At 43.0% G+C, this 19,805-nt stretch overlaps 1 protein-coding gene across 1 annotated transcript; it reads left to right on the top strand.

The window, feature by feature from the left end:
• The first annotated feature begins 5,430 nt into the window (after window positions 1–5,430).
• CIBAR1 (CBY1 interacting BAR domain containing 1) lies at window positions 5,431–18,690 on the top strand. Its single transcript, XM_075272105.1, has 9 exons — window positions 5,431–5,535; window positions 8,407–8,641; window positions 9,196–9,264; window positions 11,672–11,773; window positions 12,973–12,978; window positions 15,092–15,196; window positions 15,450–15,563; window positions 16,805–16,912; window positions 17,346–18,690. The coding sequence occupies exons 1-9, from the start codon at window positions 5,507–5,509 to the stop codon at window positions 17,445–17,447; spliced, it is 870 nt and encodes a 289-aa protein (XP_075128206.1). The 5' UTR covers window positions 5,431–5,506; the 3' UTR covers window positions 17,448–18,690.
• Window positions 18,691–19,805: the final 1,115 nt, after the last annotated feature.

Raw genomic sequence — 19,805 nt, 5'->3', positions numbered from 1 at the left:
GGAAAGCAGAACAACAAAAATTACTACAGAGAGACAGTAAACAGAAAGTGAAAAGCTCCATTTCTAACTCACATGCAGATCACAGGAATGGTACGTTCAAAGCAGCTGATAAAAAGTCATCATCCTCATCATCAAGTTGGTTTATTGACTCAGGAGCAACAAGTCACATGACAAGTAATAGAAGTTTCTTTACTGAGCTTGATTTAGATAAGAAGGAAGCAATTTATCTTGCAGATGGCAGCAGAATAACAGCAGAAGGTATTGGACAAGGAATGTTGATCTGTTCTGATAAATCTGGAAATAATGTAAAAGTCCTAGTAAAGGATGTATTGTATGTTCCAGGACTAGAAGGAGGATTGTTATCCGTAAAACGTCTAACAGATAAAGGACTTACTGTAAAATTCAAAGATGATAAGTGTACAATTCTAGCAGGAGACAAGGTTATAGTCAGTGTAACTGCAGGAGAACAATTATATCATCTAGACACAGTACAGGAACAGGTGAAGTTATGTACACATGATCACAAGGATTGTATTCATGTATGGCATAGACGTCTAGGACACCGACATCCTGAAAGTATAATGGCATTACAGAAGAAACATTTGACAAAAGATCTATTAATATCTAATTGCTCAATGACCATGAAGTGTGAATGTTGTATAAAATCAAAAGCTACAAGAGTGTCAATGTCTAAAGAAAGTGAAACAAGAAGCAAAAGACCACTTGACTTGGTACATACTGACGTATGTGGACCCATGGAAGTGACCACATCAGGAGGTAATAGATACATGGTGACTTTCATAGATGACTATTCAAGATACACAGTCACGTACTTGATAAAGAACAAAAGTGAAGTTTTCAGTAAATTACAAGACTATGTGACAAAGTCGAGTAACAAGTTTCGAAGGAAGCCAATCATCATTAGAAGTGATAATGAAGGTGAATTTACAGGACACCAAATAGAAAACTACTTAAAACAGAATGGAATAGAGCATCAAAAGACTGTTCCATACACACCCGAGCAGAATGGGGTAGCAAAAAGAAAAAACAGAACTTTGACTGAAATGATAAGATGTATGCTGACAGATTCCAAACTACCAGAGAAATACTGGGGCGAAGCAGCAATGACGGCCACTTATCTGCAAAACAGACTTTTTTCAAGGAAACTGAAAAAGACCCCATATGAGCTATGGCAAGGTAATAAACCAAGTGTGAAGCATTTAAAAGTTTTTGGTTGTAAAGCCTTTGTGTTTATTCCAGAAGAGAAAAGATCCAAACTTCAAAACAGAGCCGTAGAAGGAATATTTGTTGGATACTGTGAAAACTGCCAAGGATACAGAATCCTAGATCCGAAGACAGACAGAGTTACAGTGAGTAACAGTGTGACATTCATTGAGGATCTAAATGATGACATAATGACATCACGGGAAATGAGAAATGATGAAAGCAGTGATATCAATGCAGGAATATCTGATGAGAAAGAAGTGGAAATTGCCGAAAATCAAAACACCGAAAGTAAAGAGATACAACAACAGGCAAACAATGAACCAAGACGTTCAATAAGAGAGAACAAGGGAAAACCACCTGTACGTCTTTCATACAAGGCGAGTACAAACAAGATATATGAACCTACATCTTGGGAAGACATATCAAAACTCTCAGAAGAAGAAGCTAACAAATGGATAAAAGCAACAGAAACAGAAATGAAATCCATGCGTGATAATAAGGCCTGGACACTGACAGAATTACCAGAAGGAAGAAAAACTATAGGATGTAAATGGGTTTTTAAGGTAAAATATCGAACGGATGGCACAGCTGAACGATATCGAGCGAGACTCGTAGCTAAAGGTTATACTCAAAAATATGGAGAAGACTATGATGAAGTTTTTGCACCAGTCGTCAAACATACTACAATTAGAACCTTGTTTGCAGTTGCAGCAACAAAACAAATGCAATTGAGACATCTGGATGTAAAGACAGCGTTCCTAAATGGAGATTTAACAGAAGATATCTACATGGAGCAACCTCCAGGATACAAAGATAAAAGAAAACCAAACATGGTTTGTAAGCTACAGAAAAGTATTTATGGTTTAAAGCAAGTCGCTAAAGCCTGGAATGATAAAGTCACAGAAGTGCTCACAAATGAACATTTTCAAAGAAGTAAAGCAGATCCGTGTCTATACACCAAGAAACTGGGAGACAGATGGATCTATGTACTGATATATGTGGACGATATTTTAGTTTGTTTTGAAAAAGAAAGGGATGTAACAGAAATACTGAAAATTCTGGATCAACACTTTGAGATCAAAAATTTGGGAAATGTGAAACAGTACCTAGGGATACAAATAGAAAGAGAAGAAGACGGGAGTTATCTTCTTAACCAAAGTCACATGATTCAGGACATTATTGAAACATTTGGATTGAAAGATGCGAAACCAATAAAGTCTCCAATGGAAATCAACTATCTGAAGGAGATGAACAGTGAACAAAATATGTTGCCAGACAACGAACAGTACAGAAAGGCAATGGGAAAATTACTGTATCTTGCAACTGTTACAAGACCAGACATTGCAGCAGCAGTAGGAATTTTGAGCAGAAAGGTGTCAAAACCAAATAAAATGGACTGGAATGCCGTAAAGAGAGTAATACGTTACTTGAAAGGAACTATTGATGTTAAACTAAAACTACCTGCAAGTAACAAATGCATTTTAACTGGATACGTGGATGCAGACTGGGCTGGAGATACACTTGACAGAAAATCTACCAGTGGTTATCTTTTCTTACTCTCAGGTGGACCAATTAGTTGGGCTAGTAGAAAACAATCAATAGTGACACTGTCGACAACAGAAGCGGAGTATGTTGCCGCAGCACAAGCAGCTCAAGAAGTCTTATGGTTGAGACAACTACTGACAGACTTAGGAGAACAACTGTTGGAACCAACAAAGTTGTATGAAGACAATCTAGGTTGTATTGTTCTTGCTCAGACGGAAAGAGTTAATCCAAGAACAAAACACATTGATATAAAGTTTCATTTTTTGAAGGATTGCCAGGAGCAAGGAATGCTGAAGTTAGAATATTGTCCAACTGAAGATATGACAGCCGATATTCTTACTAAGGCATTGAATGCTGAAAGACATCAGAAACTGATGAAGAAATTAAGTTTGACTGAATAAGTCTTTATTGTTGAGAAAGGGTGTTGGTATATACATATATGCAACAGATATAGACTTATTGTGTTATACTGTGTTGGAGGAACTTACAGCTTCCGGACACTAGATGGCGATGTTATTATTGTTATGTGCTGAATACATGTAATGATAAGCTATGGAGACTTGTCTGTATCTCAGAATGCTGCATATCTATGGTTAAGGTCCTTTCTAGTGTATTCCTCTATATTGCTGTATAGAGATGCTGATGTATGTTACCTCATGTTCTGAGAAGTAAACTGAAGATTAACCCATATAATCTACTCTGAAGCTTTCTTCTGCGACTGCACTCTGCAACAGAACGTACGGCTCTCCAACTGTTGCAAAACTACAACTCCCAGCATGCATACTAGCTCTGCTGTTCTTGGAACTCCAATGGAAGTGAATGGAACGTGTTGGGAGTTGTAGTTTCACAGCCGTTGGAGAGCCGAAGGTTCCCTACTAGAGATGAGCGAACACTGTTCGGATCAGCCGATCCGAACAGCACGCACCCATAGAAATGAATGGAAGCATCTATGACACTGACTTTGCCGGCGGCCGGCATCACAGGTGCTTCCATTCATTTCTATGGGTGCATGCTGTTCGGATCGGCTGATCCGAACAGTGTTCGCTCATCTCTATTCCTTACTAGAGATGAGCGAGTACTATTGGAAACTCCCGTCTCGAATAGCACGCACCCATAGGAATGAATAGACGCAGCCAGCATGCGGGGGTTAAGCAGCCGGACACCGGCAAAGTCTGCGTGCCGGCCGCTTCCATTCATTTCTATGGTTGCGTGCTATTCGAAACGGCCGTTTCGAATAGTACTCGCTCATCTCTATTCCCTACCCCTGCTTTAGGTTCTTCTTGTATTGTCTGAACACTGTCCTATTCCCTCACCTCTGTAATTGATTTTCTACTGTACCACACCCCTCTCCTTCTTCTTGGTTTCTCTCTGCTCCTCTTTAGCTAAATTCACACAGTTTTTTGGTCAAGATTTTGACGCGGATTCCGTCTCCAAAAAAAGCCTCACAATACAGTCCTATGTAAGGCCGGGGCAAAAAGATCGCGGCGTTTTACAGTACTTGCAAAGTGGATGGGATTCATGCGAATCCCATCCCCACTTTGCAGAAAAAAATCACAGTGCGGACATGGTTTTGAAAATCGCAGCATGTCAATTATATCTACGGAAACGCCGGCAGCTTCCCCGTACATATAATGGTAACAGAAAGTCTGCGGAGGAAAACTCTGTGAACTTTCAGTTCAAAGCGCTGCAGGAAGAACCGAGATGCGTTCACACGCGGTTATTCCCACAGCGCTCTAGCCCGTGGCGCCTTAGGGTCCATTCACACTGAGTTTTTTGGTGAGGAAAATCAATATAAAAAACGATGAACAAACCCACAAAATAGAGATCTATGATGCAAAACATTGTACAGAATTATCCCTGTGCTGGGAATCATATAGGAAGCTATGCCCATTATAGTCTATGGGGTCCGTGGATTTTCTAAGGTAACCGCTTTCTTATACGGATTAGGTTTCCGTTTGGAGGGTCCCCAAGCAGATCCCCCGAATGGAAACCTGTGCGCAGATGTGAACCAAGCCTAACATCTGGAAATTATCACATTTTCAAGCCCCACCTCCAATCTGTATCAAGTCTATGCAGACTGCATGATAACAAGGCTATTTGGGACACTAACCCCCCCTTCCATAAGGAGCTGTGGGTGGTTTATTGTCCTAAATTGCCCTGATAGGTTCCAGTGACAGCTCCCCCTAGTGTTCACCTCTGAACAGGCATGAAGGATTGGACATACTGATAACCACTATGCCTGATCCGTTGCTCCCTCTGACGGATAAACGGATAAAACACTACTGAGGTTATGAAATATAAATGTTACAGCAGGAATGATGCTTTGCTTCCAAATACTGCATCAAGAACCGCAGTGGCATTTAAAAACCGCCTTGTGTGAACTACCCAAAAAAAAACATTTTACTGTTCTGTGCATTTCAGTTTACTATCTGCATTCTCCATTGTCAGCACACTACCGGAGAAGCTGAGTGAATGGACAAGCCGTAGTGTACACCAGCGACCAGTCCCGGTTATCACCACGGTCAGGAGCGGCAGCTGCGCACATCAGGCCCCGCCTCCGCCACAGACACAGAGCAGCACAGGCTCCGCCTCCCCGGCTCCGTCACGTGATCCTGTACGGCAAGACGCGTCAAGCAGAAACCATGGCAACGGCGCCCCCTGGCGACTGAGAGGTCTAGGGAGGAACTAGAGCGGCGATCAGGGAGGACGCGCCATCATCATCATCATCATCACCATGAGCCAGACAGCAGAGGCCAGGGCTAGGTGAGGAGTGTAGCCGGCGGGCGGGGGGTGCAGGGGCTTATTAGGAATGGTGCACGTCCCGCTCCTCTCACCATAGCGCTGTGTACGGCTTGTGTCCCGACCATCCGCTGCAATGTTCCTCCAGCCAAGGTGTGTATGAAGCCTGAGGAGGGGGGTGTATAGAAATCTATAGGAGGCTGTTCTGGATGTGGCTATATATCATTACCTGCACTGTATCTGCTCTATACTGGATCCTTAGATGGATTTTGGCATGTTTTTCATGACGATATCCGTGTAAAATCCGCTTTACGTCGATTCCAATGGAATCAGTTGTCGTGGGTTTATGTGCAACAAAATGTGAAAAAAAAAATGGATGCTGAAACCGTAGTAAATTGGCGCATACAGATCTGCGTTAACCGCGTTATCGCCGCGCTATTTTGCGGTGGCGTTGACCGGCGTTAACACGGCCCTATGTGCAAAAAACACACAAAAAACGCCTGCCGTTACTCTGTGTGGATACAGCCTAAGACGTTTCCTAAATACATTGCTTCAGCAAAACTGATTTGTTTGTCCACTATCTTACTTTATTCAATTTTTTTTTTTTTTTTTTTTTTTTTTTTACACATCCCTTGACTTATCTGGTCATAAGTCAATTGATGTATCTGCTGCTCTGAGGGGGAGGGAGGAGGGGCTAAGTGCACAGGAGCCAGCCTGGAGGGGGGTAGTTTACACTTTGGGGGGAGGGAAGGGGCCACCAATACAGACCCAGCATCCGCTGTAATAGAGAGGCGGATGCCGGGGAGTGTAGACGCCGGCACAGGTGAAGCCAGCAGCGGCAGGAGCGATGCTTCTATTCCGGAGGGGAGGAGGGGGCGGAGGAGCGGAATAGCAGCATCGCTCCTGCCTTCACCTGTACCGGCGTCTACACTCCCCGGCATCCGCCTCTCTGTTACAGCGGATGCCGGGTCTGTATTACATTGTGAAGGCTGTACAGCCGATGCCTAGCTGCATCGGCAGCGCACACGCAGGGCCAGCGGCATAGAAGCGACGACTTCTCGCCGCTGGCTTTGCATATGTGACCCCGCCCACCAATGACGCAACAAAGCCAGAAGACAGAAGAATTTGCTGCAGCGAAGACTAGCGAGTATGCGACATGGGAATACCCCTTTAACCTAGTGTATTGGGGGGATCTTTATATGTACAGAAGCAGTAACCTCCTGGGTGGCCAGACCACATGTCCCTTTGCTCAGGCTAGAAGTCAGTAGGTTGGTTTTGGACTGGGGGGGTTAATGTCCTAAATCTCCCTGTTATAATGCAATCTGTGACCACATTAAAAATAATAAAAGGTTATACTTATCTAGAGATGAGTCTCATCGGACTCATCTCTGGTGCTCTTGGCGTTTGCACAGATCTTACGATATATGCGCACTGAACTCCTCTGGCCTCACCGACAAACTGTGTTGGTGCATGGAATAGATCTTAGGGGGAGTTCACACTTCCACCCGCCTGGTCTCCGTCCTATTCCCCAGAGAAACTGCATAGGGGACGGCTTCCCGGTGGTCAGTTTTATAACCGATTCATTTGAATGGGATTTTAAAGCAAACCACCGGTGTCCATATACAGCTTCTCCGTGGGGAGGCTGCATACAGACACCGGCGGCTTGCTTTAAAAACCTATTCAAATGAATCGGTTATAAAACTGACCACCGGGAAGCCGTCCCCTATGCAGTTTTCCTGGGGAATAGGACGGAGACCCGGAAGGTGGACATGGGCACAAGTGTGACCGCCTCCTAATAGGTGAGTGTTTAAGGGGGTTTTTTTTATTTTCAATGGGGCCACTGACTGTGTTAGAACATGGCGATTTGGGACACTAAATCCCCAGTCCATGAAGACCTGTGTGCGGATTAGTGTCCCAAATCTACCTGCCAGATTCCATTTACGCAGCTGTACAGGCTGAAGACCAATCCAGCTCCCTATATCTCATCTCCTGATATCTGTGACCTGGTGGAATGACTTAAGTCTTACCTAAATCTGGTTCTAGAACTGTTAGGCCCCATGACACGACCCAGTGTGCTGTCTGAGATGGGGCTGATTTTGCAGCGGAATGAATTCTAATAACCCTCGGAGTGACATCTGGGTTCATTCTATAATGTACTTACCACTATGGTCACATCTGATACCGTCTATTCCAATGACCTGGGTCAGACCAGGATCTTCTCTGTGTTCTTCAGAGCAAAACAGACCATTAGACACTCACTTTGACCTGCAGACTCAGTTGCATGCGTTAGTCCTTGGGGTCTCTGATGTTCCCCAACTAAATTCTCTGGAATTTTGCACACGGTCATAGATCAGAAGAACCACAGAGCAGCTCTGGAAGACGATCCTTTCAGACTAGGTTTATTATACCTTCAATTGCATCGTACATACATGGCATGAAGATAGGTACAGTATATGAGCTGTGTACGTGCTACATCTTTGCGGTTTTATAATATATAAAATGGCTACTTCTGCATTTTGAAAGAACGTTCTGGAATAAACCTATTTCATATCCATGCTATTTCCAAATAAAATTGAGACAATTTAGACGCATCTTACCTTCTTACAGGTATTAAGTGGAGGTAGGCTATAGAGTATGGGTAGTGAACCTTTTTTTCAACTATAGACTGCTATTTGGCCAAGTCTTCGTGGTACTGCCACAGTTTGGCCAGGAGGGGGCTCCTCAGTAGAGAATGTCTTTGTTTTTATAAATGACGGTCTTTCCCTTTCTGCCTTATAGACATCTAAATGATTTTTTTTTTTCAGCCATAAAGGAAATTTCATCACAATCATTCCAATATTTCACCTCATTTCTCCAGATAACTGACCTGACCTTATACTGTTGTTCTTACTCTAGAGACAATCAGACCAGACAGATTCAAGAAACTGTCAGTAATGTGGAAAAGCACTTTGGAGAACTGTGCCAAATCTATGCCGGGTATGTCCGTAAAACAGCCAGGCTACGGGACAAAGCGGATCTCCTGGTCAGAGAAGTCAATGCGTATGCCGACACCGAAACGCCGAATCTGAAACATGGACTCAAGGGTTTTGCTGATGAACTTGCCAAACTCCAGGATTATCGACAGGCGGAGGTAAGGAGGATTCTTCTCCAATCTGGTCCTTACACTTGGCCATAGGCTGCAGGACTATTGTGTATTGAGCTAGTAAACTTGCAATGCTAATATATCACCATAATTTGTCAGGACAGTTTTGCTTTTTTTTTTCTCTTTTTCGTCTTAAAGGGGTTTGTCACTACAGTTATCCCTTATACTTTGGACAGACTGCTAGATGTCCCAGCGATCAGAACAGGGGCCTAAGAGTTCACCTACATCCTACATGTGAATGAACGCCTTTGCGGTTGCCTGATCAGCGCTCCATTCTTTTTTGGGGGGCTTCTGGAGATTGCTGTCCCAGAAGCACATTGGCCCTACATTCACATTGAGGATGCAGGGGGACTTTTGGACCCCCATTCTACTGATCGCTGGGAATCTTAGTGGACTAACCCCATCAATCTGGCACTTATCCTGTGACAAAACCTCTTTAAAATATGTGAAATTATTGCTGGTTGCTAAAGTACAATACGGGGGATATTGTGGTGTCAAAGTTTGGTTTTTTTTACACTGATATAAATTACCTTTATTACTAGGTGGAAAGACTTGAAGCCAAAGTAGTTGAACCTCTGAAAAGTTATGGCGCTATAGTCAAGCTTAAAAGGGTATGTACGTTGTCTGTATATTGTGTATGTCTGGCTAGAGATGTGAACTCTTAGGCTTAGTTCACACGTGCGGCGTAATGGCGGATTTTGGCACCCACACTCTCAGGCCAAAACCCGCCTGTCACGGCTTCTGACAGTCACGGCTTCCCCCTCCGGAGCAGGCTGAAATGAATGGGCCTACTCCGGAGGTTGCGGATGCCGCAGCTCAACGAACCGCGGAGGCCGCCTGAAGAAAGGGTAACCCGCTGCCGCTCACGGAAAAAAGTAGCCTGGCTGTCTCCATAGACCACCATTGTGAGGGGGCGGATTATGACGTGGATTACGCACCACAATACGCCCCCTCTTTGCCCGTGTGAACTAGCCCTTAGGGTAAGTTCAGACAGAGTTTTTTGGACTGGAACCTGAAACGGAGGCTGCCTCTGGTTCCGGTCCAAAAGACAGATCACCGCAACTGAAAGCCAGTGCACTGCATCGACATCCATCCATGCACTCTGCTCCGGATTAGGCCCAATGAATGGGCCTAGTCTGGAGGAGGGAGTGTCTTCAGGCTGAATCGCGAGGCGACTCGGCCTGAAGAATGAGCATCTAGCTTCTTTTTTCCAGGAGCCGGAAGAAACTGTTCCTGGAAAAAAGATTTGAGCGGCTCCCATTGATTTCAATGGGAGAAACGTCTTTCGGGTCAGGGTGAACTTACCTTTATCTGTATGCATATTAAGAAGAGATCCTCCACCCAGGGCCCCATTTATTAGCTAATGCCTCATTTACACTTGCACCTGCTGTCCGTCAGTGGGTATTTAAAGCAATTTGCAGGTGTCCGTTTGCAGCTTCTTGTCGTGAATCGGCTTTTTTTTTTTTTTTTTTTTTTCTGGATGAACGCAGTCAGACAAACAGGACTTTGTGTCTGTCCAAAAAAAAAAAGCAGATTCACGGCGGAGAGAATTCTTGTCATAATTTACATAATCCATAGACTATGAGACTTATGGCCCATGCAGCAGAAAAGTGGAAGTCATGAAAATGCTGCAATTTTTTTGGAAGTTAGAACTTTTGTTCAAAAATAGCAACTTTTCAAAGTTTGTGTTCCACGTGCCAGTTTCCATGAAGGAGATGTGGTTGGGGTAGGGTCACGTGATATTAGGACTGGGCAATTAGGACCTAAATTAAAATTGATATTAATTGGGTATTTTGCCTTGGTTATGATTAATAGTTGTTATATATGCCACACCCTTTTAAAATGTCACCTTTCACATCTGTGCCTGGGTTTCTGTTTAGGAAGTCCTATTAGGGACTCCCCGAATTGAAACCTAAGCTGCATAAAAAAGAGGTTCTTGGGAAACCTGCAAACCCCAGAGACTATAATGGGGTCCATGTGGTTTCCGCTTGGTTTTCACACAAAAAATGTGGAGAGAAAAGTGCTGCTTGCAGGACTTTTCTCTCTGCATATGTCATGCAGATAGACAAACGGAATGGCCCGAACACAGATGTGAACTGAGCCTCGGCTATGTATTGTCTCGTGAGGTTTACCTGGCCGTTTTTGTTTGGACTGAAGAGGAAATGCTATTATTGTACTCTGGGATCTCTTCAGGCCCCAGAGTATAATAAGAGGAGGCCACTGGGAGGAGATCAAACATAAAAAAATGTGTTACTCACCTCCCCTGTTCCTCTTCAAGCTTCCTGATTTGTGTCAGGAACCACTGAGGCCTGAGGCAGTCACCGTTGTTCACGCTATGTCATTTGGCTTGCATCTTTGAGTCACAATGCAACAAGACCTGAAGAGTACAAAGATGAGCACTTGAGCTAAAAAGAGGTGAGTAACACTGTTTTTTATGTTTGCTCACCTCACCTGGGCCTTCGCTTATTATACTCTGGGGTCTGAAGGAAGTATAATAATACAAGTTTCACTTCACACGTTTTTGATCTGAACAAAGCGGCAGGTAAAATTTCGAGAATGCTGGGATACCCGAACTGAAATAACTGAGGTGAACAAAATCATGTTGGTTGTCCGGATTGACGGTCAGTTTTGATATTTCAATGAATTGCCCAGCCCTATGTCAGATTTATAACTGAAGCCAGTAATATCAACCAGCAAGGAACTGGCATAGATTTCTACATGCATGGACCTGCAGGATGTGTTTCCGTTGGAGTGAGCACCTCATCATAAATTAGGCGTACACAACAGTGGGGTAAGCGTGATCACGACAGCTCCTATGGCTTCATACTCTACCTAACCTGTTTCGCATAGAGAACCTGTCAGATCCAAAGGGGTACAGTGCTCAGCTGAGAGCTTGTGTGCCTTCATTTTAGCAATTGAGGGAGAGGGTCTCAGCACTCAGACCTCTACTAAGCAAAACTTCTCACGGAGGCCTGTGTCATATGAACAATGTTATTTATTGATTTATTTTTTTCACAGGAGGATCTTAAAGTGACCTTAAATGCAAGAAACAGAGAATCGAAGCAGATGGCACAGCTAGAGAAAACCCGTCAGAGAAACCCATCAGATCGGCAAATCATTGTATCCTTATATCTGTACAAACCTGAAATGGCCTGAAGTGAAGGCTGACATTTGCAGCATGTGCATACAGCTGACATCAGAATAGTGGCGCTATGCCCAGGGCTTTACATCTTGGGAAAACAGATTTGCATATTTTTCCCATAATCCCCCAGTGGAGTGAAAAAGGCTTTGTAAGTCTTCATACGCCTGTGAAGGTGCTCACTCCTTAAGATCCCAGGGCTATATGATGACTGTCATACACAACGTCTAGTATTTAGGGAAGAAGTTATCTGCTATTTCCAATTTGGAAACTAAAGTAACTTTTTTTCTTTTTTTTTTTTTTTTTTTCCCCTTGCAAAATTTTGTAACCTTGCTTATTATTGTGTAGTCCTCAACCTGAAAGGAGCTCCAGAGCATTCTGGTATATCATTGATCCCTCTGATTTGATAGGGTTCTTCATAACAGGGTAGGTGATTAAATGTCTGATCGCCAGTGGGCACATAGCTAGGACCCCCAATGATCACTAGAATGGGGGTCCTAACTCAGCCTTTCCTCCTCATTGCACAACTGAATCCCAGTGTGTCTGACCTGACTGTCAACCTTTGTATTGTGGCGGTTAAAAATCATGGCTAAAATAACAGTAAAAAGTTGACATGCTGCAGAGTCAATACCTGCAGTGCTACAAAGTTCAGGCTATGGTTTTTTTTTCTGCAATATGTTTAACTCCCATCCAGCTGACTTGTACTGTACTTTGTATGAGGACCACCATCAATGATTCCACCGTAGCTAACCCACTGCAGACTTTCCCTATGTGTCCCCGGGCCTAAGCTTTATTCACATACCAGTTTTTTGCATCAGTGTTAATAAGTCACAACCAGGAGTCGGTTAAACACACAAAATATGTGCAGATTTTTCTATTATAACTGATTTCTAAGGCTGAGTGCAGATGGGGTTTTTTGGGCAGGATTTTGACGCAGAATCCTGACCAAAAAAAGTTTCCCATTGAAATCAATGGGTGCCAGTCATTTCTGTTTTCCGTGAGCGGTTTGTTCCCGCTTGCGGAAAAAAAGAAGCGACAGGGTATGATGAATTTGCCCCAGTGAGTCCAAGGTGAACGTAAGCTGTAATATCAATGAGATATTATCCCAGGCTATTATTGATTTGTAAAGAATGTTTTGCTCAGACCCTTTATTCACTTTTTTCCCTTAATCTATACTCAGTCACAGGTATAAACTGAATCATTTTCATGAAATCGCTGGAATGGGATGGACCGCTCGTCTGCTTTTGCTTGTGAACAGCCATTAGTTAGCCGCCTAGTTACATTTTATTAGTATATTGTAGTACACGACAGTGCCACAAGCTTTGGATTCTGCCATTAAAGAGATCCTCCTGACTAAAAAATATTGATTACCTATCCTAAACATAGGTCACTAATATACTTGTGTGGGTCCCAACAACTGGAATGATTAGCTGTTCTCTGAAGCAAATACACATAGGATGGCTTAGGAAGTTGATAGCGCTCTTCTCTGTGTAGTGGCAGAATTGAGTTACTGCAGCTTAGTACCTACCGATATTCAAGTAAATAGGAGCTGATCTGCAGTACCTGGTTTGGCCACTACATGGAAAACAGAGCTGTCTACTTCCTGCGCCATTCTCTAGTGACACCTGCTGAGAACAGCTGTTTGGTGGGGAATTAGGTGTCAGACACCTATTTGTCTGCTATTGATTATCTATCTTTAGAATAGGTCAATATTTTAGTTGTTTAGTTTTTAGCAGAAATCCCCATTGCACGTTGATATTTACAACAGTTAACTAGATACATTGTGTGTGTTCCTAAATGCCCGATGCTCTGTTCCTACCATAGCTAATCCAGTATGGGACTTCTTGATCTGTGCTGAATGGTAGGGCTGGGATCTGCTAAACAATCCGAAGTGACTGCAAGTTGTTAATTCTTCATAAATCATTGACTCTGAAATCAATACATGTGACTGCTGAACTGTAGTCTTTTAGGATTAGCCTTGTCATATCACACACATTATAAATGGCCGAGAAATGGTTTAAAGTGTGACTTACATCCCAAATGCTAATGATAACACGCAGGAAGTCTCAAATTGTTCCTTCATTTTACTTCTATAGGGGGTGTTTAGTATTCTTACTTGTATATACAGTGGCCTAATGCAGCTTTAAAGCACAACTAATCTTTTGAACAATTTTTTTGATGTTCAGGCAGCATTTGTGACATCAATAAATTAAGATAAGACCAAGATCATATCTGTAGCCCCATAGATTTAGAGATATCACTGGTTAAAGCGGGGGTGTATATACTCACAGCTTCACTTTAACCAGTGTGTCGGAGAACATGAGCAGCTGACAGTACATGGAGAGGAGCATTAGCTCTATTCTTCAGATAACCCCAGGGGACTATGGACTTTTATTCTTGAACCCCATTATCAATCAGAAGTATACTTGCCATTTAACCTCTTATAGGCTGTGGTCAAATAAAAAAATAAGTAAAAATAAACTGTATCACCAAATCTGTAACAACCCCTAAAATTAGTACGTTATTTATTATACATGATACATGCCATAAGCCTTAAAGGGGTTGTCCAGGCAAAACTGGACAACACTTTTAAAGCTGGGGACAGTGAAAAAAAGAAAATACTCAACTGTCTCTGATGCTCCAGTGTATGCCCTCTGCCCCCCTCGCACCTACTATTTCATCTGCTTTTCCGTCGTTGTGCTGAAGCCGCTGATTGGCCTTTGTGGTCATTCCAACCCCGAATCCGTGACACATTCCATTCTGATTCTGCCTCCCATTGCTTTCAATGGCAGGCAGAGATCGCAGCAGGACGTGGAAAAAAATAAAATCTGCATCCTGCTCAGTCTTACTGTGGATTTCGCAATTCAGGAGTCCCTGCCGAAGAAGCCCATTCATCTGGGCCTAATCATCAGTGGATAGCCGCAACGAAACGCTGATGCAGGGATATAGGCAATCCTGCGGCAGAAAATGAAGAGGAGTTTCTCTTCATTTTCCTCTGTGTGAACCCAAATTTAGCTGACCGAGGCCAAAATTGTTGTTTCAGTCTACATATGGGTGATATGTGTGAATACCTCTTTTTCTGTATAGAATAATGCAGATGACAATGTTTTTTTTTTTTTTTTTTTTTTTTATCATGGTCTCTGACCAACACATGCCAACGTATACTACCCTATGCTAGTGGCATACGTAGAGAAATCCTCCTGATGTATAGCTGCATGTGAAGACAGTACATGTAACATTACAGCATACCTGATGTACATTCATGTTTCCAATCCTGTTCATAACCTGTTGTGTTCAAGGCTGAGACAGAATTACAGAGAGCTACAATGGACGCGGCCAGAATAAGTCGCCAGCTGGAGGAAACCATTGACAATTTTGAAAAACAGAAGATTAAAGATATCAAAGTAAGTCAAGTGTTTATTCTGCCAAGTATCATCCGGAGCCCATTGCAGAACTTGGATACAAAGAATACAATCCAATGCTTTATCCCGACGCCAGATTAAAATACATACATACATCTTGAACACATCTAGTCCATCCGCAAAGACGTCATCCTCGTGGCTTGTCTGTAATCCTGCTATAAATTGTGAGGACAGATATAAAATACATTATATGGACCCGCAGAATGAATGTTCTTTTTTTTTTTTTTTTCCGTAGAAAATTTTTAGCGACTTTGTAACCGTTGAGATGTTGTTCCACGGGAAGGCTTTAGAAGTATTGACTGCTGCCTTTCAGCATATCGAGGACATTGATGAAGAGGAAGATCTAGAGGTAAAGAAGCAGCGATGATCTATGTATGGTCACATTCTTAAGAGTTGTTAAAGAGGACCTTTCACCATTTTGCCCACAGGCAGTTCTATATACTGCCAGAAAGCTGACAGTGCTCTGAGTTCAGCGCACTGTTGGCTTTCCCGATCTGTGCCCAGTGTGAAGAGCTTACGGTCCCGGTACCGTAGCTCTTCTATGGTCAGAAGGGTGTTTCTGACGGTTAGCCAGAGACGTCCTTCTTCACAGCACAGCCAATCGCGCTGTGCTGTGAGAGCCGGGAGGAACGCCCCCTCCATCTGCGCGTAGTACTCGTCCATAGACGAGCATTATCAGGGAGGGAGGGGGGAGTTCCTCCCGGCTCTCACAGCACAGCGCGATTGGCTGTGCTGTGAAGAAGGACGTCTCTGGCTAACTGTCAGAAACACCCTTCTGACCATAGAAGAGCTACAGTACCGGGACCGTAAGCTCTTCACACCGGGCCCAGATCGGGAAAGCCGACAGTGTGCTGAACTCAGCGCACTGTCAGCTTTCCGGCAGTATATAGAACTGCCTGTGGGCAAAATGGTGAAAGGTCCTCTTTAAGTGAGTAGAAAATTTCCACAAGTCTCAGAAGGGGTCGCTTCCAATTGCACAACTAAACGCTGGCCTCAGTATTGTATTGCCTCAGTGAGGCAGCACGTTCTGTATGTCATGAGGAACCAGGTAGTAGAGCCTTGTCGGGGGACCCAGGAAGCATCAGGAGCCATTAAAGGGTTTGTGCTAGACTTCGAAAACATGGCTGCTTCTCAGGAAGTGACTTCACGTCTATTGGTCACATGACTGAGCTTCAGCATGGCCTTGTGGCCAATGAACATGAAGTCACTTCTTGAGAAGAAGAAAGCAGCCATGTTTTTGAAGTCATGCACAACCCCTTTAACACTGTGCAATACACCTAACAATAGAACGGCAGGATCGAGGACAATGGAGTACCTAAGGTAGACTAAAGGCAATTCAAGTGGTGTGATCCTTATGGGATGCTTTTTTCTGTTGCATTTGATCTTTCATCCATCTGATCCTCCAGTACCTCAGGCTTTCTCTTCCCTGTTACCCCCCTCCCCCATTTGTTTTTTTCCCTTCTCTTCATCTGGTGTAGGGAATCTTATAGGTAATGTTCACACGGGAACAGAGTGGATTTTGCATCCTATAGGTAGACTCTACACTGTGCGTAGCGTCCACTCATGACTGTATTTATGTTCCATCGCCAGGTCTTCAGAAGTTCTCTTCATCCTCCAGATTTTCAATCTCGCTTAGATATAGTACGTGCCAATTCAAGAACTGGAACATCAAAGAGGATGTCCGCTTCTTTATCATCAGTAAGATTTCCATTTTTCAGTTATAGGTTGTGGTGCGACTTTACTATGAAAAGAATTGGGCCGATGGTGCTAAAATTACCCAATGCTAAAGGATATGTACATTATTGGGACCAAAAAAAGCTTTAGGATTTCTATCTTTGGGTGGAACCCTATAGAAATGAATGGGAGGTTTGTTTCTGCCTCCCATTCATTTTAATGGGCCTTGTAAGACAGAATCCTCCTGAAGATAGAGATCCTTTGTAACTAATAGGAGGGCTTGGAGGCATTTTTGAAATAAAATGCCTTTATTGCCCCCTGAATGGTTTACTTAAACCAATGGTGACCATGATCGGCAATGTTTTTGATGTATTATTCTGACTGCTCTCATAGTATTCGATTAAAAAACCCTTTTAGCAATTTTTGAGAGTGAACTCGATTCTTATATTCTTAGCAGACTGCTGCAAGCCGGCACAAAAAGAAGACAGAAGAGGAGGAGGATGAAGAAGAAAATGACCTCGATGACGAGGATGATGAATCAACAGACGGCTACAACTAACCAGTTACTTATGGCATTCCACACTATGGAATCTTCTATAGACCTATGGAGATGTCCGGTCTTATCATTTTTGGATGAGCAAGGACTGATACTTTTATGGAATCTGGATTGCATTTTCGAGGATTTGTTAATACTGCCTTAATGTTAAATGCTCGGTTCCTTTTATTTCAATACTTTGTGCCATTTGCGCTCAAAAAGAAGAGAGCAAACAGAGGCTATAGATATATATATACTGTATATCCTTCACCTGCCCACGGTCCATCAGAGAGTTACATGGGAAATGAAATCATCAGTATTGTGTTATAACGCATAAAAATGTAAGCAATTTATTAATATACTTCATGTTTCATACTCACAGTTTTCAAGATCTCTGCTTGCTGGCAACGTATAAACACATTCAGTCCTGCTCATGGCGTATCAAAGCTACCATTTTGGAGCTTACGCTGACAGCGTTTCCATTCATTCAGAACTAACTGAGATCTGGAAAATGGAAACAAGCAGAAAGGAAAAAAAAAATGTTACTAAGTTGTATTTTCCATTATAAAATAATTAAAGGGGTTATCCACCCCCTAAAGTTTGTTTTTTACTGATGATATATGTTTTATACAGGATAGGTCACTAGTATCTGATCTGTTGGGGTCCAACACCAGGTATCTGTCCTAGCAGCCTCCAGCTTTTGATGGAGAGCGTGTGCCATCTGCTTCTATTCAAGTAATAGGAGCGGAGCTGCAGTCCTAGTCACTGTATAGCTATGGGGTTGAGAACAGAAGCTCATTTCCTATTACATGAATAGAAGCAGAGCTGTTTCTGCTCCCCGTCACTTACTATAGCTTTCAGCACCCAGATGACCGATTCGACCCCCACACAGATCTGATAGAGAGGTCATCAGTATGAAACATGCCTTAGGGGTTGGAAAAAATAAGACTTTTTAAAGGTGTTACACAATTTTACGTACATACATTTTGGAATTACTATTGAAAGATTTTTACCATTTTCAAGATGTTTGCTGTCCGTGGATGAAAAACTTTCTACTTTCAGAGGCCAAAAATGTTTACACACCTGGTCATGTCCTCAACTGAAGTGTATAGACTTGTGTCCAGACTCCAGGCCATCACCTGCTGGTACTTTACCTGCACTGATCTATTGTCCCAAACTGTAAGGGTAAATTCACACGGGGTTTTTTGGTCCGGAACCTGAGGTGGAGGCCGCCTCAGAATCTGGACCAAAATACAGGTAGCTGTGACTGGATGCTGGTACTGTGCACAGGCATCCAGTCGTGCACCGAACTCCAGATTAGGCCCAAATGAATGGACCTAGTCAGGAAGGAGTGTCTTCAGGCGGATGTCGCGGGGCGAATCCGCCTGAAAAAATGAGCATCTCGCTTCTTTATTCCGGGAGCCAGCTCCTGGAAAAAAGAACTGACCAGCTCCCATTGATTTCAATGGGAGACGTCTTTTTGGTCAGGATTTTGAGGCCATATCCGCCTCAAAATCCTGACCAAAAAACCCTGTGTGAACTTGCCCTAATGCCCAGAGAGAGATTTGTTTTGCAGTATTTAACTCGCTGTGGAGAGTCTAGACTGGATACAGTCAGCAGGAATAGGACTGTTAGGGAGTGTTCATACATAGAAATTTGAAAGGAAATCCACCTATTCATTTTAATGGGAGGCGGTATCTAAATCTGTTTCAAATTGCTAAAGCGACAAATTCAGCGTCAAATTCCTAGGTGTGAATAACCTCTAAAGTTTGCAGGTTCTGTATAAAGTGATTTCATCCATTAAGAGATCTTGAAAATGGTGTGAACTGAAACCAAAAGTAAATGGTTATATAAAAATTTCCCTACTCCGGGATACTTGTGTGTTAGACCTGGCTAACTGAAGAACTAGCCTGGTTGCGCCTACAAACCAACTGGTCGCCATTTCAGCTGAATTTTTTTTTTTTCCCCTCCTTAAACTACGCCCCTATTGGATGTGCTGATAGTGACAGTGTTGACTCCTTCTCTTATTCCCTATACAGATCTATACAAAGTAATAAGTTTGTGACCCCATCAATCCTTTGTATGAGACATCTGGTTACTTCGATGTTAACCTGTGCCTTACATAGAATACCTCAGCAGTCTGGTAAATGTTGCAGTCCTTTATGCTGGAATAGACCGAGCTCTGGAGTGTTTTCTCTATTCGTTTCTTCTAGTTTGTTGCCGAAATGAAAACTTTCCAAGAAGAGATTTACACACAACGGGTGACATAAGAGAATTTGTTTTAAACTGTGTCCGTGTTTAATGTATGTATGATATATTGTGATGTTATAATATACAAATGTTGCATAGCTACAAAATGAACAGGGAGATGTCCGATCGACT

Source organism: Leptodactylus fuscus, chromosome 4, assembly GCF_031893055.1.
Source record: "Leptodactylus fuscus isolate aLepFus1 chromosome 4, aLepFus1.hap2, whole genome shotgun sequence".
NCBI classification, from domain to species: Eukaryota; Metazoa; Chordata; class Amphibia; order Anura; family Leptodactylidae; genus Leptodactylus; species Leptodactylus fuscus.
The sequence above is the reverse complement of the archived record's forward strand: the minus strand, read 5'-3'. Positions and strand labels throughout refer to the sequence as shown.

Bases quoted from the DNA above. Each gene is read 5' to 3' on its own strand.
- CIBAR1 (XM_075272105.1), top strand. From the start codon at position 5,507: ATGAGCCAGACAGCAGAGGCCAGGGCTAG. The intron at 8,642-9,195 runs GTAAGGAGGATT...CTTTATTACTAG, and splicing joins AGGATTATCGACAGGCGGAG to GTGGAAAGACTTGAAGCCAA. The intron at 9,265-11,671 runs GTATGTACGTTG...TTTTTTTCACAG, and splicing joins CTATAGTCAAGCTTAAAAGG to GAGGATCTTAAAGTGACCTT.